This window comes from Piliocolobus tephrosceles, chromosome 15, assembly GCF_002776525.5.
Source record: "Piliocolobus tephrosceles isolate RC106 chromosome 15, ASM277652v3, whole genome shotgun sequence".
Taxonomy (NCBI): Eukaryota; Metazoa; Chordata; class Mammalia; order Primates; family Cercopithecidae; genus Piliocolobus; species Piliocolobus tephrosceles.
In genome coordinates this window covers 68,763,038-68,785,495 of record NC_045448.1, presented here as the reverse complement: position 1 = coordinate 68,785,495, position 22,458 = coordinate 68,763,038, and the positions used below count along the sequence as shown (strand labels likewise).

Sequence of the window (22,458 nt, the reverse complement as noted above, 5' to 3'; positions counted from 1 at the left end):
TTTTTTTTTTTTTCCTGAAACAGGGTCTTGCTCTGTCACCCAGGCAGGAGGGCAGTGGCATGATCTCAGCTCACTGCAGCCTTGACCTCCCTGGGCTTTACTGTATATTTGAAGCAGTATGTTTTCAGACTTCAGTGTACCACAGTCATTGTTTTGGGGACCCATCTGAGATCCTGATTCCTTATGTTTGGGGAGAAGCCCTTGAGTCCACATTTATCAGCAAGCATACCTGGTGATTCATCTGTGGGGGTCTTGGATAGATCGTCTTTGAGCACTACGTATAGTGAGCTTGGATTAGAATTTCAAGTTGAATGATGACAGTTCTCATTGGGGACTTGAAAGAAGCTGAATGGAGAGAAAATTTCAAAAGTGTAAATAAATGTATAAACTATCTTCATAGCAAAACCTTAATTTCTATACAAAAAAGAAATCTAACTGTAATATGTATTTTTGAATTTCAGTAGCAGACTTAAATGTTTAGGACATGTGGTGTAAAAAGCTGTGTTTGTTGTTTAGGAATTTAGAAGCTCCAGAGATGCCAGTATATTCTGTAAAGGGCCATAAAGAAATTATAAATGCCATAGATGGCGTAGGTGGACTAGGAATTGGAGAAGGAGCACCTGAAATTGTGACCGGCAGCCGAGATGGTGAGTCCATGTATTCTATGTATTTTGTTTATTTATTTTAATGGAAATCTCTATGCAGCAGTACGTCCTCTCTGAGTAAAAATCCCTTCAGTTACCTTGACTCCCTAAATCTAACAGTCTTGCTGCTGCTTTTTTAACAGGCAAGTTTGATTGCTTATCTCTCGATTGTTTCAGACTTTTGGGTATTTAGAGATAGATTCATAGCACTTCTTAACACTATTTTAGTGTTGAGCTGGTTCAACTACTAACAATAATGGTTTCCTCTGAACCCTGAAGGATTTAAAATGTCTTTACAGGCTTTTGAGGCAGCTGACAATATAATGTGGGTGGCAGCTTTTCATTTTCTTTTTTTAAAAGGCAGAATTAGTACTTGTGAAAACTGTCATATTGACAGCTGGTTGAAAACTGAAGTTCTGTGATCCATCCACTAGAGAGTTCCAAAGGCACCAGCTCAGCTCTTCCACCCTGCAGTGACCAACAAGGAAGGGCCAGGTCTTTTGGTGTCCAAAGTGGTACTGCATGACTTTAATAGAGTCAGAAATGTTATTGCTTCATGAGGGTACACGAGAAATTTGGTACCTATTATAATTGATTTGGCTAGTTGTTTAATGGCTGCTCAAGACCATGAAGAAATTGCTTTAAAAGAAAAGTGAGATATAATTTTCTAATAGGTACTCAAGAGCAGCTGTGTTTTAGAAATCACTTTTTTTTTTTACTCATAAAAGCAATATTGAGTATAGAGGGAAAAAATAATATTCAGTCTACCACGCTACCACAACCATTAGATTTTTCTTTTCCTTTTAGGTCTTATATATAATTTTGCATAGTTATAAGTGTGAATATGAATTTGTATCTTAGAAACTTTTTTCATTTAATGTTTTGTCATATGCACATATTGCTGTTTCCACAGTTATCATTTTAATGACTATATAATATTCCATCATATGGCCATACTTAACCATTCCCCTATAAGCCTTCAGTTTGCTTTTTTTGTTGTCTTATGAGAGTGGCTTAAAAATAATGAGTAAATGAGTATTGTCATATGTGTAACTCTTGGAATAAACATTTTATTTTATGATTTTTAAAAAAATTTATTGGGCCAGGTACAGTCGTTCACGCCTATAATCCCACAACTTTGGGAGGCCGAAGCAGACGGATAACTTGAGACCAGGAGTTTGAGACCAGCATGGGCAACGTAGTGAAACCCTGTCTCTACTAAAATACAAAAATTAGCCAGGTGTGGTGGCACACGTCTGTAATCCCAGCTACTCAGGAGGCTGAGGCACAATTTTTGCTTGAACCTGGCAGTGGGAGGTTGAAGTGAGCTGAGATCGCACCCCTGCACTCCAGCCTGGGCAACAGAGTGGGACTCCGTCTCAAAAAAAAAAAAAAAAGTTTAAAATTTATTGGCAAACGTTCCAAAGTACTTATTTATACTCAGCTACAGTAGATGAGGTAGATTTCAAGTCTACCCTGTTAGTGTTGATTTTCTTTTTTTCTATCTTATTTTGTAGACAAAATGGTATTCCTTTCCAATTTGTGTTTTTTCTATATTTACTAGTTAATTTTGTTTTATGAATAGTCTGTGTTTTTTGCTCATTTATCTTTTGCAAACTTACTGTAAATCTTATCAATGTGTATAAATCCTGTAGAGAAAGATAATCTCTTATCTCTATATATGGGTTTTTTTTTTCTTTTTTTTTTTTTAAACAGGCTTTTGCTGGGTGCAGTGGCTCATCTCTGTAATCCCAGCACTTGGGAGGCTGAGGTGGGAAGATCACTCGAAACCAGCTTGGGCAACATAGGGAGATGCTGTCTTTACAAAAACTTTAAAAATTAGCCAGGCATGGTGGTATAGTCCCAGCTACTTGGGAGGCTGAGGTAGGAGGATCATTTGGACCCAGGAGGTCGAGGCTGCGGTGAACCATGATCGCATGACTGCACTCCATCCTGGGTGACAGAGCAAGACCCTGTCTCTAAATAAATAAATATTAAAGTCAAGCAACCTCTTAATGATCTTTATTTTATCCCTGGAGGTAAATCTAATGTTGTACCTCCACCTTTCCTGAGTTATTTTCCTTTTAAGGATTTTTTTTTTTTTTTTTTTTTTTGCCCTTTTCTTATTCTCTCTCAGGTATTTGCCTTTTAGCCATTTTATTACATACATTTGCATTTCTTGTAGGTAGTGACACTATTTTAGTAAGTAGTCCCATAACATGAATTAAAACGAGGGGGTTGAAATTAAATTGGGAATTTGTTAGTTTTATTTAACATTTTCCTCCTCACTATTGCCACAGGAAAATTAAACTTAACTGTATATGAAATAGTATTCTAGACCAGGCACAGTGGCTCATGCCTGTAATCTCAGCACTTTGGGAGGCCGAGGCAGGTGGATCACTTGAGGTCAGGAGTTTGAGACTAGCTTGGCCAACATGACAAAACCCCATCTCTACTAAAAAAATACAAAACTTAGCTGGGCGTGGCGGTGGGCGCCTGTAGTCCCAGCTACTCGGGAGACTGAGGGTAGAGAATCGCTTGCACCTGGGAGGCAGAGGTTGCAGTGAGCCAAGATCATGCCATTGCACTCCTGGGTGACAGAGTGAGACTCTATCTCAAAAAAAAGAAAAGAAATAGTATTCTAGAACTCACAACATAAGAAACCATTGATTCAAAATTAGAGTGTATTCATGCCGATGGTTAAATGGGTAGTAAGGAAAAAAGCAAAAATGAAAGCAACACTGGTATTTTCCCTAATAAATAACACATTTGTTTTAGGCTCATGATTTGAATTACATAACATTCACATTTGCCTTGTCAGTCATCACTTGTAGATAACTTAGGAACACTTGTTGGCTTTTCTATGTGTCTAGTAATTTGGAAACCAAGCCAGATAGTCACATATGGGTGATATCTCTGATATTAAGTAAAACTTACCCAATTAGAAGTCAGAACAATGTGGATATTTTCAGATGTCATAACATCTGTCATATTGCCATGTACACAGGAATTCATAGAAGAAGAATGTAGAAAAGAAACATGATCATTCACTTTTGAATTTTTGCCAACTCACTTTTATGCATGGCAGGAACTGTGAAGGTATGGGACCCAAGGCAAAAAGATGATCCTGTTGCTAATATGGAACCTGTACAAGGAGAAAACAAGAGAGACTGTTGGACTGTGGCATTTGGTAAATTATTGAAGAATTCTTGCATTTGAATTATCAGATGGTAAAAAGCACGATCCTGCAATAAATTTCACACTAGTCTCTTTATAGCCTATTTTGTGGATTATTTACTGAGGCAAATATACATGGTGGTTAGTGTCAGCCTCTGGATCCTGGATTTGAATTCTCACCTGCAATAAGTATATTGGCTGTGTGGCCTGGAGCAAGTTACCAAAGTTATCTGTTCCTTGGTTGTTTCATTTATAAAATGGAATTAATAATAGAATTTACTTAGTTGTGTCGTCATGAAGATTCAATGAGTTAATTACATGTAAAGTGCTGAGAATTGTGATTATTATGTGTTTCTGTTTAATTAGATACTATTGACCTAATTTAAAATCAGACACCATTAAAGGGGATAAACCAAGCCTCAGATGCAAACGGTAACCTAACAAATCATACATTACACTGTATACAGAGTACGTTTATTTTCTAGAAAATAGTTTGCCATTGCAAAGTTATTTCTTATAAATTTTGATAACTGTGTTCCTTTATTAATTTACTTAAAATGAATATTGATTTTGTAAGACTAATTGACATTTGCCCTTTGATATGGTTTGGATCTGTGTCCCCACCAAATCTCATGTCGAATTGTAATCCCCAGTGTTGGAGGTGGGGCCTTGTGGGAGGAGATTAATGGGGGCAGAGTTCTCATGAATGGTTTAACACATCCTCCCGTATACTTTAAATCACTTCTAGATTACTTATAATACCTAATATGATGTAAATGTTGTGTCAATCGTATTGTTTAGGGAATAATGACAAGCACAAGAAGTCTGTATATTTTTAGTGTAGATGCGAATTTTTTTCCAAATATTTTCGATCCATGGTTGGTTGCCTATAGATGCAGAACCCATGGATAGGGAGGGCTGATGGTAGAAGAGAATAATAGTAGGAATATCCTTAGAGATGGCTCAGGACAATGGCCAGAGATGTTAGGATGGCCTGAAGATCGTTCTAAGTTTTTGACGGTTTTTGCAAGGAGGAGATGAAATCCGAGCTTTAGGACAATGAACTAATGGTATTTAGCGGGAGTGATGGCTGGCACAGTGAATATGAGTTCAAGAGCTCTTTGCAGTATTCCAGGGAAGACCTAAGTTACAAGCACTGAGAAGGGAGCAGAGTGGATGATTCAGAAGATAATATTATGCAGAATACATAGAATTGGGGAATTTTTTTGGATATGAAGAACAAAGAAAAGGATTATGTCCAAGATGACTGAGTTTTCAGGCTGATTGTGGGGTGAATGATGTTATTATACAAGGGGTGGGATAATTTGTAAAGGAAAATGGTAAGGTCATTTTGGGACATCATGAGTTAAAGATGATGGTGTACCATCTAGTTGGGGCCCACAGTGGAAACGCAGGGCTGGAGTTTATGAGAAAAACAAAGTTAGAGGCAGTAGAGAATGAAAGCTTGGGGACAGGATGCCCAGATAGCCTAGCACAGTGACAGGGGCCTCCTTCTCACTTAACACTCTTTCCTCAGCAAGAGGTACTTGGAAAAAATCCTTGAATTCCAGGAGGATGAGTTTAACTACGGATTATAAACTTACTTCAGGTATGATCTACTAAAAATATGTTACAGTGTGCTACAGCTTATTTTCAGATTTCCTTGTAAAGATGGGATCACACCAGAACAACATTTTTCAAGATAAATTAGTTTTAAAATTTCTGTTTGCGTTCAAATATAGTTACTGCCAAGAAAGCAACAGAAGTATAACTGTGTTTATTCTCTGAGACCCCTTTGTGTTTGAGTTATAGTTGGCCTGCTGGCCTTTGCAGATATAGTATAAAGCATTTTTTTTTTTTTTTTTTTGAGACGGAGTCTCGCTCTGTCACCCAGCCTGGAGTGCTGTGACGGGATCTCAGCTCACTGCAAGCTCCGCCTCCCGGGTTTACGCCATTCTCCTGCCTCAGCCTCCCGAGCAGCTGGGACTACAGGCGCCCGCCACCTCGCCTGGCTAATTTTTTTTTTTTTTAAGTAGAGATGGGGTTTCACTGTGTTAGCCAGGATGGTCTCCATCTCCTATAAAACATTTTCTTTAAATTGAATTCAATAAACGCTTTCACATATCCTTTCAGTATGGAATTACAGTGAATGAGCTTATATTAGTCCGTTTTGCATTGAATTCCTTTATTGCTATAAAGGAATACCTGAGACTGGGTAGTTTGTAAAGAAAAGACATTTATTTGGCTCATGGTTCTGCAAGAGTATACAAGAAGCATGGTGCCAGTATCTGCTTCTGGTGAGACCTTGGAAGTGTCTGCTCATGGCAGAAGGCAAAAGGGGAGCAAGTGTGTCACATGGTGAGAGAGGGAGCAAGAGAGAGGGGAGGAGGGAGGCGCCAGACTCTTGAACAACCAGGCCTCGCATGAACTAGAAGAGTGAAAACTCATTACCACAAAGACAGCACTGAACCATTCACAAGGGATCAAGCCCCATGACCCAGCACCTCCCATCAGGCCCCTCCTCTGACATTGGGGATCTTACGTCAGCATGAGATTTGGGGGGACAAATATCCAAACTCTTATCAGAGATTTAAACAAACCAAAAAACTAATGGGTGATACCACATTAATAATCTTGATGTCCTGTCAGGACTGGTAAGATGGGATTCTACCCAGTGTGATTTTTAAAATCTGATTTAGTATAAACTGTATGTATAGTTTCATAAGATTTTTTTTAAGCAACCTTTATAAGAATGCATTTATAAGGATGTGAAATGTTGTATCTTGATTTCCAGGCAATGCTTATAATCAAGAAGAACGTGTTGTTTGTGCTGGTTATGACAATGGGGATATCAAGCTATTTGATCTCAGAAATATGGCATTACGTTGGGAGACAAACATCAAAAATGGGGTAAAGTACATTCTGATGCTTTTGGTTTCTCTGCGCATGTTTCCATTCACCTCTGAACTACTACAAAAGGAAGACACCTCTAGTAACTTATCTCAGTCAACTCCTCTGCCAACGGTTCTTAACTTTTTGGGGCCAAACCCGTTTGAGAATCTAATGAAAATCCTGAATCCTCTCTTGAGAAAATGAGCTCACACCCACATGTGGTATATACAGTGCTGGGGGAGTCACCAGGCTCACACCCACGTGTGGTTTGTACAGTGCTGGGGGAGTCACCAGGCTCACACCCACGTGTGGTGTGTACAGTGCTGGGGGAGCCACCAGCCCCTTCAGCCTGTCTGCAGACCCCTGTGGGCCATGTAGTAAGATTTCACAATAAGCAAGTAAAAGGCCTTTTTATGCCAATACAGAAAGCCTGAAACAGTAGTCACCTCCCCAGCTCAAATTTTTGGTTCCTCAGTTGTACACCCTTAGCAAAGAATGTGGTTTCCTCCTGTTTTCTGTCAGCCTTTACTTAACTGTTAAATAACATAAAAAGTTAAATAATGATTCCCCAAAGGCATTCATTGAGCATGGGAACCCAAGATAGTTTTGTTGATCTTACTAATGGAAAAAAAAAAAAGGTCTTTTCTTTTTTTTTTTTGAGATGGCGTCTTGCTCTGTCGCCTAGGCTAGAGTGCAGTGGCGCGATCTTGGCTCACTGCAAGCTCTGCCTCCCAGGTTCACGCCATTCTCCTGCCTCAACCTCCCAAGTAGCTGGGACTACAGGTGCCTGTCACTATGCCTGGCTAATTTTTCATATTTTTTAGTAGAGATGGGATTTCATCGTGTTAGCCAGGATGGTCTCAATCTCCTGACCTCGTGATCCACCCTCCTCAGCCTCCCAAAGGGCTGGGATTACAGGCGTGAGCCACCACGCCTGGCCAGAAAAAAAGAATTTTTTTTGAGACGGAGTCTCACTCTGTCACCCAGGCTAGAGTGCAAGGGCATGATCTCAGCTCACTGCAACCTCCACCTCCCAGGTTCAAGGGATTCTCCTGTCTCAGCCTCCCAAGTAGCTGGGACTACAGGCACACGCCACCACGCCCAGCTAATTTTTGTAGTTTTAGCAGAGACAGGGTTTCACCATGTTGGCCAGCCTGGTCTTGATCTCCTGACCTCATGATCCACCTGCCTTGGCCTCCCAAAGTGTTAGGATTACAGGCATGAGCCACTGCGCCCAGCTGGAAAAAATTTTTTATGGTAAAAGTTAAAAGAGAAAATGATTGTTGGAGTGCTTTCACATTATCTGACCATTTTAAAGCTGTTTTACTTAGTTTAAAAGAGCCTCCTGAGTTAATACTGGTGAGATTACCAATAATAAATATTCTCTGTTTTTAGGTATGTAGCTTGGAGTTTGACAGAAAAGACATAAGTATGAATAAGTTAGTAGCCACATCTCTGGAAGGAAAGTTCCATGTTTTTGACATGAGAACACAGCATCCAACCAAAGGTTTTGCCTCTGTTTCAGAAAAGGTAAATATGAGGGAAATGTCTTTATATGAAGAAGAATGATAGCATGGTTTAGACTGATAAGTAGAATTAGTCACCAAGGTTTCTTCCAGGTCTTTATGTGAGGGGAGCTATTTTTGATATATTCCTGTGAGATCTTGACAAGTTTTTCTGTGCAAAGAGTACTTCCCCAAAGTTTATCAACTTTAGACTTCTTGATTATAATAAAGATCTCAGTTAGGTAGGAATCTTATTTTGTAGTTTAGGAGCAATTAGAAGAAACCTAGCTGATAATAGGAATTTGATCAACAAAACCCATCCTCGTGTTTCCTAATAAGTATATAATATTTGTGCTAATACCTGGTTATATATTTTTCAAAATATAACTATATGTACATGATGTCATTACATTTTATTTTATATTCCAGTTTGCTATATTAAATGAAATTATTGAAAGCGCTGAGTACTATGATTATAGTAGATGTTCGAAAATATTTTATTTACTTACTTAACTTTCCCTTGCATTTGAGGTAGCTGAGAGGGAAATATGGTATTACAGCATTAGACCAATAGATGAGGAAAGCAGGGCAAAAGGAAAATACTGGTTTAAAAAAAAGATAGTTTCTGGACTGGGGGGATTACAGAAAATTCATGCAAAAAGATCCTGTCATTCACAAGAAATGGATTGGAAATGTGATTTGGGCTTCCTCAAGTATAAAAAGAAAGAAATATCAGTTACGGAGTCCTTGTTTCCATAAGATTAAAATATACAAGTTGCTCATGAAGTAGGAATTTACTCCCTTGCTTCTCTCTCTCCTGTGGATTCAGTAGGATTTTTGAACCTTCCTATTTTGTCTCATTGTTATTATTGTGTGTAAATTATTGTCACTGCCTTATGAAAATGAAATTCTTAAGATAATTATAAAGTATTGGTTTCCTTTTGTCATTTCAGAATATATTAAATATCTATCAACAACATAGATCACTTTACTAAACTGTTACATGTATAATTTGCAACACATATATCATTATCTATAAATAATAGTGTCATCTCCAATTTTTTGTTTTGTTTGTGTGGCTTTTATGTTTTTTTCTTCTTTATTTTGGAGACAGAATCTTGCCCTCTTACCCAGGCTGGTGTGCAGTGGCATGATTATGGCTCACTGCAGTCCTGGGCTCAAGTCATCCTCCTGCCTCAGCCTCCCAAGTTGCTGGGAGTATAGGCACACACCACCGCATCTGGCTAATTAGAAATTTTTTTTTTCATAGAGACAGAGTCTTGCTGTGTTGCCCAGTCTGGACTTGAAACCTGACCTCAAGTGATCCACCTCGGCCTCCCAAAGTGCTGGGATTAGAGGCGTGAGCCACTATACCTGGCCCAGTTTTTAAAAATTATATTTAGTTAACCCAGTAATTGCTAAATCTGCCAAATAGATGACTCTGGTATATTTTAAGAGGTCATTTCCCCTCTTGCTTTTTGTGTTTTTCTCAACTTCCTGAAGAAGAAGAGAAGTTTAAGCTACAAAATAAAATGTTTCAACAGCTTGAACCTAATCACTGGGAGACCGTTACACACTTAAAATATGTGTTTTGAGATATAAGTCTTTATCAGCTAATGGTAATTCTCTCAAAAGATTATTGAAATCAAAGGTCAAGACTAATCACTCACTAAAATGTGGTGTTCCACAATAGCCAGCCCCGCTGCTTCTACAAAGCAGCAGTCATTCATTCCCTCCCACCTCCTTTCTCTCCCTCCCTCTGTCTCTCTCTGTCTCCTAAATTCCCCCCAGTTAATGCAGTATTGCCAGGATGGATTTACGGGTTGCTATTGAGGTGCTAACAAACTGTTAACCTTCCAGCTGCTGGTTTTTAGTCTAATGTGAATGATAAAGACCTTAGCTTATTATGACCGTAAACATTGTCTATAAGTCCTCATGGTCCGTATTTTGAAGACTGGACAGGTCAGTGGCAATACATTGAAAATAAGGCTCTGGGAGCTGTTAGTTAAAATTCAGTCTATAAATTTTAGTTAAAATTCAGTCTAGAAGAACTCTATACTTATTGCTGAGTTTTGCTGTGAACTTCAAACTGTTCTCAGAGCTAAAGTGCATTTTTAAAAATTCAGTCCACATTTTTTGTATATATAAACAAAAGTATATATTTTTATATTTTGAGTGTTTTCCCCCTCAGAATGAACTAGAGGTATTTACATATGTAAAATCTATTCATAATGTATTTGGTACTGTAAACTTAAATGAACTTTAAATTTAATACCTGTCTTTTTAAAAATGCAGTAGAACTTTGTTTTATAAAGCAATAAAGAAAAATGACGCTTTTTCTTTTTTCTTTTTTTTTTTGAGACAGAGTCTCGCTCTGTTGCCCAGGCTGGAGTGCAGTGGCGCCATCTCGGCTCACTACAAGCTCCGCCTCCCAGGTTTACCCCATTCTCCTGCCTCAGCCTCCGGAGTAGCTGGGACTACAGGCGCCCGCCATCTCGCCCGGCTAGTTTTTTGTATTTTTCGTAGAGACGGGGTTTCACCGTGTAGACCAGGATGGTCTCGATCTCCTGACCTCGTGATCCACCCGTCTCAGCCTCCCAAAGTGCTGGGATTACAGGCTTGAGCCACCGCGCCCAGCCGAATCTCTATAGCCATTATAAAGAAACATGTCAGAAAATAACCTTAATTACTTTTATAACCATTGAAATTATAGTAGTAAAAGTTCTTTATTTGCAGAGTTTCTCTTCCAGGGCACCATTTAGCATATAAACCAGTTGTGTGCCTCTTGTTCTGTTTAGGCTCATAAATCTACTGTGTGGCAGGTCCGACACCTGCCGCAGAACAGGGAGCTCTTTCTGACAGCTGGAGGCGCCGGCGGCCTTCACCTCTGGAAGTAGTAAGTCTGCCAGTGCACACTGCTCCTTTTAAAGTTACCTGTGGGTGTAAAGTAGGATTAGATTGAACTTTTTTGTCTTTTTTTTTTCCTGCTTTGACTTAGTTCATTTTGATATGATTTAAAATTTCATGGTATTACATAACTTGTTTTCTAAGCATTTTGTATAAATACACTTTACATTTAGTAAAGTGTACACTAATCTTCTTTTGATACATTGTCTATTTATCGTTTTAGTTGTGTCTTCTAAGGATGTAAAAGTTGGCCCAAGACTTTTATCAGATATTATCTTGAAGTGATTAGAACACTCAATGCCTCTAAAAGATGGGGAAAGGGTTCCTTGCCTAAATTTAGATAACATCATTGTGATAGACCCCAACAGAGCCTGAGGCTCCTGATTGGTCTTCAGGAAAGACCTTATCACTGAGTTTGCTTTCTGCATATCTAGGCTGGGTGAGTTACAGTGAATGCTTTACTATGCACGCTACTCTCTGAATCCCAAGGGCGCTAACATCGTAGCTACTAGATCATTTAAAAGGTCTGATATACTTGCTCAGGGTTGGCCTGTGAAAAGGAGAAAAAGCAAAACAAAACAAAAATTAAAGATCTGATAAAAATTGTGAGTTAGTGGTATTTCCGAATACTTTATTAGCTAAGCAATATGTACTTGGAGGGAAAAAATTACATCTTTCTTAAACATCACTCAGGGAAAAAATAGCAAGCCTATAAATGAAGGATCTTTCAAAAATAAAGTTTCATTAATAATGTAAGAAGAAAAACACCATCCTCAATATATCTGGGACTTTCACATTTATAAAATTCTTCTCTATGAGCTCCTTTGAGAAACTGGAAGGGGTTCTGAAAAACAGGGCTACAGTTGGAAAGTACTTGTTAAAGTACTGTGTGCAGGGATACCGCTGACAAAAAACCAGAGTGAACGCTTTATTTTATATTTTCTGACAGAGTCTTGCTCTATTGCCCAGGCTGGAGTGCAGTGGCATGATCTCATCTCACCGCAGCCTCCACCTCCAGGTTCAAGGGCTTCTCCTGCCTCAGCCTCCCGATTAGCTGGGATTACAGGTGCCCACTACCATGCCCGGCTAATTTTTGTATTTTTAATAGAGACGGGGTTTCACCATGTTGGCCAGGCGGGTCCCGAACTCCTGACCTCAGGTGATCCACCCGCCTCGGCCTCCCAAAGTACTGGGATTACAGGCATGAGCCACCGCGCCTGGCCAGGGTGAATGCTTTAGATCGCAACAGTATGGTTATGGCAAAACTCTGTCTCTACTAAAAATACAAGAATTAGCTGGGCGTGGTGGCACACGTCTGTAATCCCAGCTACACAGGAGGCTGAGGCACGAGAGTTGCCTGAATCTGGGAGGTGGAGGTCTCAGTGCGTCGAGATCACACCACTGCACTCCAACCTGGGCGACAGAGTGAGACAGAGCAACAGAGACTTTGTCTGTCTCAAAAACCAAACAAACAGTATGGTTTCTGTGAGTGAAAAGCAGAGGAAAAGTTTGAGGCGTTCTGGGAGAATGTGGGGTAGACAGATCACTTGCTACTTTCCCTTCTTCTAGCACCTTTGACCGTTGTTCCTCCCTGATTCCACCCGGGTCTCCTCCCCACGTTAGGCTCTGCTAGTCCCCTTAGTGAAGCCATGTGGTGGCACATCACTATTTTACTTGGTGACCAAATCTTTAGGCTGCTTTCTTGAAGAACTAGTCCCAGTTTTCTTTGTAATCCACATGTGGATTTGTATTCCATGAGACACACAAACACTTTTGCAGCTGGAAGTTTTTACTACAGTGGATTTAGTTCTGTCGGTAAAGTTAGGTCTGTATGCAAATTTGAAGTTTAGTGCAATGTAAACTTTACACTTAACCAGAACAGATGTGCAGTCTAATCTTCAAATTGGTTTGGAGTTTTACTGTCAAGTATTGTACCAGCAAAGGGAATTGGTTTAAGCACAATGATATTTAGCTTTATTTTCATATGCCAGTCTGTCTTGGTAGTAATGCAATTAAATTGTAAATATTTATTGGCCACTGAACCAACAGCTCCTAGAAGAAATCATCTAGTTATTCACGACTTGTTTTTTGAATAACTTCAACATGCTGATTTTTTTTTTGAGTATTATTTGAATCATGTACACATATTCTTTTAAAACTTCAACCGGTAATATGGAAGGTTTTAAAAAATCTTTATGTTATCTTTTGAATACTAAATAACTGCAGCCTTTGCCAAGAGATATGTGAAAGATGTCTGTATTTAAACCGTTTATTCATCTGAATGTTTTATTTCTTTTCATTAGATTGATTTGTAGGCTTTGAGAGGAAGAGAAAATAGTAGCTCATCTACCTGTAGATTCTTCTTCCATTTTGCTTCTGATTGGCTTTGTGCTTCTTACGTTCTTGGCCTTTGCCAGCATTTATGAAATAAAGATGTTGTCATAATTGAGACTAGTAGGTTTTAAAAGGCCTTCTGAGGAGTGATGCTTCTGTATTTTATTAGGAACACATCTCCATTGGGGAGGAGTGTTTTCTTTCCCCTTTTCAAATCTAGACCAAATGGGATTTATGACTTTAACCTTCTGCTTTTCTTACTATATAAATTTATATTTTCAGCTGAAAAAAATCAAATGTTCTCAGAACCACTTTTTTCTTGTTTGAAACAATTACCTTTAGGTCTAACATCTCCACTCTGTGACGCCTTCCCATAGAAGTGGTATACAAAAGGTCCTTAGGCTTGGGTCTGTGTAATGGAGCTTGGGGGTTAGAAGCTGGCATCAGTTTTTCATTCTGGAAGTATTTAGATGAAGTTCTGCAAATGTTACCCACAGCCATTGCACATTGTTTGCCTGTGATATCCAGCAATCTAAATCTGGAGAAAAATTACAATAAATAAAAGATTATCAAAAGCACCAAGTACATGTATTAAAGAATCCTAGATCAACCTAGAACTTTCATATTAAAAGAGAAAACGTAGATACATGTTGAACAGAAATGACTTTTAGAAGTTTTTAGTAGAACTAATAACCCTTTTTATGACATGTTTTGGGGATAGGTTGAGGTTGAAATTGTCTCTTTATTTGCAAACAACTCAGTATTAGAAAGATTCTGTAAGTATTTATTAGTCACAGTAACCAACTGAGAAATAGAGTCATTGAAGTGTATGTGTAGAAATAAAATGGTGAAAGCTAAGATTTATGCGCTCTTAACATTTTGATCTTGTTTTCAGTGAATACCCTATTCAGCGGTCAAAGAAAGATTCTGAGGGAATAGAGATGGGAGTCGCAGGTTCTGTAAGCCTTCTGCAGAATGTTACGTTGTCCACCCAGCCCATTTCAAGTTTGGACTGGAGTCCAGATAAAAGGGGTCTTTGTGTCTGTGGTTCATTTGACCAAACGGTGAGAGTACTAATCGTTACGAAACTCCATAAAATTTGACTTCAAGACTTTGGACTCACAGAATTTAAGATAGGTTCTGGAATCTTCTGACCCTCATTGAACAAAGCTGGATTTGGCTGATGACAAAAGACCCCAGACACAAGCCCCTGGGCCAGCCTGCAGCCTCTCGGGGCATGTTTGCCGACTTGCTTGCTGCTGCATGTGGGTATCAGAAGCACCGAGTAAACTGTCTCCAGGGCCAGTTCTTTTCTTCTGTCTTCCATTTCTAAGTCAATAGTTGTCTATAATTAAACATATTTCAGTTTTGTTCTATGTCCCTGAAGTTCCATATTTTATCTTTATGCTTGTGTTATGTTTTAGTGTCTATAATGTTGTGGTGGGAATCATTTCATTTGGTTTAAAAGAGTTTGCCTTGGAAAAGCTGAATTAACCTTCAGAAATACATTTTGAGAGATTTCAGTGTCAGTAAGTTTGTGGACATAATATTATTGTATAAAATATCAAAATGGTGGGCCAGGCATGGTAGCTCACGCCTGTAATTCCAGCACTTTGGGAGGCTGAGGCGGGAGAATCACGAGGTCAGTAATTCGAGACCAGCCTGGCCAACATGATGAAACCCCATCTCTACTAAAAATACAAAAAATTAGCTGGGCGTAGTGGCGGGCACCTGTAATCCCAGCTACTCCGGGAAGTGGAGGTTGCAGTGAGCCGAGATCGCACCACTGCACTCCAGCCCTGGCGACAGAGTGAGACTCTTGTCTTTAAAAAAAAAAAAAAAATATATATATATATATATATATATATATATATATATCTCAAAATGGCACGGTTGGTCTAGATTTGGGTAACTGTTTTCAGCAATTTAATTCATAAAACAAAATGCTATGATTTATAAAGCTCTTTTTTACTTAAAATACAGGAATTGAATTGGTGAGACTTTTGGTTATTGACTGTGGTAAGTGGTGGTGAAATGTACAAGATTGTAGGGGTTTTGTAGTCTTATTTTTGGTCATACTTTAAAAATGCATTTTATGAATAAACTTCTGTTTTTGAGATCTATGGAAGCTTTGATTCTGTTACCTTAACAGTAGTAATAAAGTTAACATTGTCACATCATTTTGCCTTATAAATGCTTAATTAGTAGTTAATTCACTTTGTTTCTTTAATGTTCACCTTATCTTTAAGCCTTTGGAATTATTGACTTTATCACACTTTCATTAAGCCTACCCTCCCCCACCTCCATTGAAGAGAATGCAGCCACCTAAAACATTCATAATATGTGAAATATATGTGATTTCAGGGGATCATGGAGAGTCACTTATTTGGAATATTAAGAAAATAAAGGTTTTTCTTTTCTTTTTTTTTAGTTTCCCAGTGTTTTATAGAATAATGCTGTGGATATAATTATGAAGGTAAAAATTAAATTGAACTTTAAAAAAGCTTATATCTGCAGGTTTTTTAAAAATTTGCAATGAAAAAAAGGAAAATTCGTAGAAGTCTCTCTTAGAACACTTGTATTTGGTAATAGAGTCAACAAAAAGAAATACCTGTATTTTATGAAATCTAAGATGTCATCGATACCACTGATGCTATGCCATTCAAGAAAACGGAGCCAACTAAAACATTCATAATATGTAAAATGTATGTGATTTCAAGTGATCATAGAGAGTCACTTGTTCGGAGTATTAAGTTGAGAAAATTAAGCATTTTTTTTGTTGTTATTTCCATTTTTTTTTTTTTTTTGAGACGGAGTCTTGCTCTGTTGCCCAGGCGGGAGTGCAATGTCACGATCTCGGCTCACTGCAACCTCTGCCTCCCGGGTTCAAGCAATTCTCCTGCCTCAGTCTCCCGAGTAGCTGGGATTATAGGCATGCGCCACCATGTCCTGCTAATTTTTGTATTTTTAGTAGAGATGGGGTTTCGCCATGTTGGCCAGGCTGGTCTTAAACTCCTGACCTCGTGATCCGCCTGCCTCAGCCTCCCAAAGTGTTGGGATGACAGGCGTGAGCCACTGCCTCCGGACCAGATGTTTTATAGAACAATGGGATATAATTATGAAAGTAAAAATTAAATTGAACTTTTAAAAAGTTTATATCTGCTTTTTCTTAATTTGCAAAGAAAAAATGGAAAATTTGTGGAAATCTCTCCTAGGACACTTGTATTTGGTAATATAATAGAGTCAACAACAATAAGCACCTGTATTTCATTAAATCTAAGATGTCATTGATACCACTGATGCTAGGCTGATATGATGAAACTATGATCAAATGCTTTTTTTTTAATCACTTACTGTTTGCTTTATATTAATTGAGTGTTCTTTTTATTTACACATAGATTTTTTTTCCATTATGTATCACTTGTGTGCATCCTTAAAAAGAAAAATATATACAGGAGACTATTATTCTAAGTAAAGTAACTCAGGAATGGAAAACCAAACATTGCAGTTCTCCTAAGTGGGAGCTAAGCTATGAGGATGTAGAGGCATAAGAATGACACAATGGGCTTTGGGGACTTGGGGAAAGATGGGAAGGGGATGAGGGATAAAAGACTACAAATCAGGTTCAGTGTATACTGCTCGGGTCATGGGCGCACCAAAATCTCACAAATCACCGCTAAATAACTTACTCATGTAACCAAATGCCACTTGTTTCCCCCAAACTTATGGAAATAAAAAAATTAAAATAGAGGAAAATTTATACAAAATAATTTTGGTATGCTATTCCTCAGATTCCTTCATATTCAGAGTTTAATTCTTCTAAATCACTTTTTGAATTCAGAGCCATCAGTATTCATGGTTTTCCTTATAATATTGTCCTTTGTGCATAAAAATGTTAGTATGTAGCATTTCTTTAAAACATGTTCCACTATTGCCTTTGGGGTTTTCTTTCAATTTACTTACACTTCTTCAACATGTTTTTGTGTATACATACATGCAGGCAGTGACAACTGTCGAGACCGCAGCCTGGCTGACCACGATTATTTCAGTTGTCTATTGCTGTATAACAAACCACTGCAGACCTTCATATCTTATAACACTAACGATCATTTATTTTGCTTAGGAGTCTGATTTGGGCAGGGTTCAGCAAGGAAGCCTCATCTATGCCCCAGATAGTGTGAGGCAGGCAGCTCTACTAAAGGCTGGTGGACCTGCTTCCAAGATGGCACTCACTCATACTATTTGCAGGTTGATGCTGGCTGTTAGCTGGGACCTCAACCAGATCTGAGAAGCAGGGGCTGAGCTTAGCACATGGCATAGGGTTTCTGAGCATGGTGGCCAGGTTCCAAGGGTGAGCATCCCAGGAAAACACCAGGCAGAAGCTATGTTTTATTAATGACCCAGCTTCATAATTTACTTAGCATCACTTTGCCACACTCTATTAGTTGAGGCAATCACAACCTCCTATCCCAAGTTCAAGGGCAGAGGACATAAATTGTACTTCCTTTTTCTGTGTGTGTGTGTGTGAGAGAGAGAGAGAGAGAGAGAGAGAGAGAGAGATACAAGGTCTTACTCTGTTGCTATGCTGCCCAGGCTGGAGTGCAGTGGCACCATCATAGCTCACTGCAGCCTCGACCTGGGCTTAAGGAATCCTCCCACCTCAGCTACCAGAGTAGCTGGGACTACAGGTGTGTGCTGCCATGCCCAGCTACATTTTTAAACTTTTTTGTGGAGATGAAGTAAATTCTACTTTTTGATGGGGTCTTGACTAGGTTCTGAAAGAGCATGTGAGCTGGATGTGGTGGCTCATGCCTGGAATCCCAGCACTTTGGAATGCCAGGGCGGGTGGATCACCTGAGGTCAGGAGTTTGAGACCAGTCTGGCCAACATGGTGAAACCCCATCTCCACTAAAAATACAAAAATTAGCCGGGCATGGTCATACACCCCTGTAATCCCAGTTACGTGGGAGGCTGAGGTGGGAGAATTGCTTGAACCTGGGAGGCGAAGGCGTGTAGTGAGCTGAAATCATGCCACTGGACTCCAGCCTGTGCGACAGAGTGAGACCCTGTCTCAAAAAAAAAAAAAAAAAAAAAAGGCATGTGAGACTTTGAAATACTGTGGCTAGTTTTGGAAAAGACAATCTGGTGCAGTGATTATAAGATTCATCCTAATTTCAAAGATGCATGAATGGACAGAAGGATGTTCTCATTCGAATTGATGAAATGCATTGCTTCAAATGCAGATACTCCTATCCCACCCATCTACATACACCCCTCCCTGCCCCTAATTTATTGCAGACATGACTAATCAATCATGCCACTCATTCTCCCTGAGCCTCACAAGCTTTATCACACTCTGCTAGGAGCCACTACCAACTGCTGGCAAGTGAGATAAAAAGTATTTACTCTCCTGAATCTAGAGAGTGAAAAACAGGTAGCCTCCTGGACCAGGAGTCACCGGACACCCCTCTCCCCCAGTCAGTGGCTTTGTGTTTCAGTACGCCAGGAAATGATGAGGCTCTCCAGCACTAGACCATATAAACCAAACTGATGCAAAACCCAAAATGGCGCTTCATTCATATGTAGTGAGGGATGAACCCTTAGGTGCCAAAATGCCTAGGTTTGCCAACTGAGAACCTTCTTCATGTCCATTTATCTGAGATTCTGTGTAATTGTTTTGAAGTCTTTCTGTGAGAGTGGAATGAGAGACAGGTGTTGACAGTATTTAGAATAATGCATCCAGGCCTTAGTGAAGCCTGAAAAAAAAACCCGTCTCAGAACCATGAAGTTGTAGGCTATTGTGCACTTTTTACTGCAAATATGTTTGCATTCTTTAACTTTGCTAGGTGTGGTGGTAAATTGTAGACTGTTTTAGTAAGGGATTTCTGGAATAATTCTCATGGGGTGGTGGGGAACCTTCCAGGGAAATGCTACTTTGTAATGACTTTTTTTTTTCTTTTGACCACCAGACTGTCCTCTAAAGTAAGTGAGACATGCAGGCTTCAGATATGAAGCTGGCTTGTGCAACCTGATTATAACATAGCAGTCTGCAATCAGGTGCTGTGGCTCGTTTGAAAAATATGTGGGCAATTGGCTTTTAGCTATGTTTTTGTTGCTGTTGTTATTATTTAGTTTTTATTTCATAATCATAAACTTAACTCTGCAATTCATCCATCTAGGCATGGAAGGGAATAAGGAAGGCATGGAAGGGAATAAGGAAGGCTTGGAACTGCAGCAAGAGCACAAAGATTCTAGGATACTATGAGCAAGTGGGGTGGAGGGGTGCTCTCCTGAGCTACAGAAGGAATGGTCTGGTGGTTAAGACAAAACATGAGTCAAACTGATTAGAGCTGTCCACAGTCAGCAATGGTGATCTTGCTGGTCTTGCCATTCCTGGACCGAGAGTGCTCCATGGCCTCCACAATCTTCATGCCTTCTTTCACCTTGCCAAAGACCACATGCTCGCCATCCAACCACTCAGTCTTGGCAGTGCAGATGAAAAACTGGAAACTGTCTGTGTTGGGCCCAGCATTTGCTGTGGACAAGATGCCAGAACCTCTGTGTTCTAGGATGAAGTTCTCGTCATCAAATTTCTCCCCGTAGATGGACCGGTGCCATTATGGTGTGTGAAGTCACCACCCTGACATGTAGACCCTGGAATAATTCTGTGAAAGCAGGAACCCTTATACCCAAATCCTTTCTCTCCAGTGCTCAGAGCACAGAAGTTTTCTGCTGTCTTTGAAATATTGTCTGCAAACAGCTCGATGGAGATGCGGCCCCAGGGCTCACCGTCAATGGCGATTTTGAAGAACACGGTGGAGTTGACCATGGCTGATAGTGCTGGGCTCCTGGCGGCGTCGGCATCTGCTAGCTATGTTTTTTAAAAGGCGGGTTGGTTACGCTTACCCAGGAAGCCTCTATCTCTGCACTCTCACTGTGTTGTGGAGCCCCACCTCCCTGCTTTGGATGAGACCAGACTGCCAGGCACCATTCTCAGGGCCATACCCAGCCGTCCCAATAAAATGGGGCTCTTCTGAGAGCTTGGGGGCACTGGGCCCATGCTGCACTCAGACTTCTCAGGACCTGCTGACAGAAGTCCTGTCCCTTGTCCAACCAGCTGAGGACTCAGAGCTGCTAGGACAATGTCCTCCGTTATTCCACCCTAAGTACCTGCATATTGCCTGGAGTGGTGAGAAATTCTTGAACCATCCGTTTTCCCTACCAGGTTTAGGATGAACAAGTGGCAGTATGAAAACTCTGTGAATCGTTGTCACTGTGTAGGGATGTAGAGGCTAAACCCTTGTCCTCAACTCCAGAACCAGAAAAATGGTTGTTAGTAGAACAGCACAGAGGAAGCAGATGCAGATTATCCTCACAGTGCCATGGCCATGAATGCAGTTGTCCATAGGTTTTGTGTATTTTACATCAAACATCAAGCTTGAATGAAGGAACAGGATTTTGACTTTGTGTTTTTAACTTAAAGCATAAGAGGAGATTCTAGGTAAAAGGGCTGTGACCAAATACAGCTACATTTATATAGTCATGGTGGATCAATTTTATGAAGGATTCTTTAACAACTGAGCTTTGCTTATGGTGTTCTGATCCAACTCTATCCCTAAGCCAACTTAAAACCAGATCACTCAGCAATACCCTTTATACAACACTTTTTTTTTTTTTTTTAAATTTTAATTGAGATTGAGTCTCACTCTGTCACCCAGGAAGAGTGCAGTGGTGTGATCTTGGCTCACTGCAACCTCCACCTCCTGGGTTCAAGCACTTCTCCCACCTCAGCCTCCCAAGTAGCTGGGATTACAGGCGTGTGCCACTATGCGCAGCTAATTTTGTTTATTTTTAGTAGGGATGGGGTTTTACCATGTTGGCCAGGCTGGTCTCAAACTCCTCACCTCAAGTGATCTGCCTGCCTTGGCCTCCCAAAGTGCTGGAATTATAAGCATGAGCCACTGCCCCCGGCCCCTTGATACAACATTTAATAAATGTTGGGCCAGGCACAGTGGCTTATGCTTGTAATCCTAGCACTTTGGGAGGCCAGGAGTTCAAGACCAGCCTGGGCAACACAGTGAGACACTTGTCTCTACAGAAATTTTTTTTTAACAAGTAGCTGGGTGTGGTACCATAGCCTATGGTCCCAGCTGCTTGGAAGGCTGAGGCAGGAGGATCGCTTGAGCCCAGGAGGTTGAAGCTGCAGTGAGTGGTGACTGTGCCACTGCACGCCAGCCTGGGCAAAATGAGAGACCCTGTCTCAAAAATAAATAAGTGTAAATGAAAATGTTGATTGGTTATTAAAATGATAAGTAATTAGAAAAAAAAGTCCATCTTAACCCCTGGCCTGTTTTCTGAAGGCATTGTTATTGATTAGGGTTAGGTTGAGCTGCAAGTAACTGAAAACCCAAAATACAGATTTTTTTTTTATGTCTCTCATCAAAATCTAGGTAGGCAGTCTGGGCTGCTCTAGTGGCTCCACAGTGACCAGGGACCTGCCGCCCTGTGTCTTCTTCCCCCGCCATTCTCATGAGGTATCTCCCAACGCATCATCCAGTGTGCCTGCTCCAGTTGAACCATCACATCCACATTCCAGACAGCAGAAAAGTAGGAAAAGTAAGAAAAAGAACATCTTGCCACTTTGAAGAACACTTTTGCTTGTATCCATTGATCATGATTTGGTCCTATGTTCACACCTATCACAGTGAGACCGAGAAGTATAAACCTGATTGTGTGCAGTCATATACCCGGCCACCGTTTGTGAGTTCTGGTACTGAAGAAGCAGGGAAATGGATGTTGGCCTCCGTTTGGGAGTTCTGGGACTGAGGCAGCAGGGAAATGGATGTCGGCCACCGTTTGGGAGTTCTGGGACTGAGGCAGCAGGGAAATGGATGTCGGCTATCGTTTGGGAGTTCTGGTACTGAAGAAGCAGGGAAATGGATGTTGGCCACCGTTTGGGAGTTCTGGTACTGAGGAAGCAGGGAAATGGATGTTGGCCA

The 22,458-nt window shown here is 40.2% G+C and overlaps 1 protein-coding gene and 1 long non-coding RNA gene across 4 annotated transcripts in view; one reads left to right on the top strand and one right to left on the bottom strand.

Moving 5' to 3' along the window:
• The window catches only part of WDR92 (WD repeat domain 92), a 28,615-nt gene extending 12,398 nt beyond the window's left edge, over positions 1 to 16,217 (top strand). Inside the window, exons 3-8 of the mRNA XM_023224065.3 lie at positions 517 to 647; positions 3,733 to 3,834; positions 6,616 to 6,731; positions 8,109 to 8,243; positions 11,017 to 11,114; positions 14,355 to 16,217. Coding sequence (XP_023079833.1) covers positions 517 to 647; positions 3,733 to 3,834; positions 6,616 to 6,731; positions 8,109 to 8,243; positions 11,017 to 11,114; positions 14,355 to 14,562 — 790 coding nt within the window. The 3' untranslated portion in view covers positions 14,563 to 16,217. The remainder of the gene's footprint in view (positions 1 to 516; positions 648 to 3,732; positions 3,835 to 6,615; positions 6,732 to 8,108; positions 8,244 to 11,016; positions 11,115 to 14,354) is intronic.
• The window catches only part of LOC111550578, a 35,891-nt gene that overhangs the window by 11,328 nt on the left and 2,105 nt on the right, over positions 1 to 22,458 (bottom strand). For all 3 annotated transcript variants that reach the window (XR_002734106.3, XR_002734104.3, XR_002734105.3), the window contains exons 2-4: positions 13,796 to 13,997; positions 3,718 to 3,789; positions 230 to 345 (exon numbers count right to left, since the gene is read on the bottom strand). This is a non-coding gene — a long non-coding RNA (uncharacterized LOC111550578). The remainder of the gene's footprint in view (positions 1 to 229; positions 346 to 3,717; positions 3,790 to 13,795; positions 13,998 to 22,458) is intronic.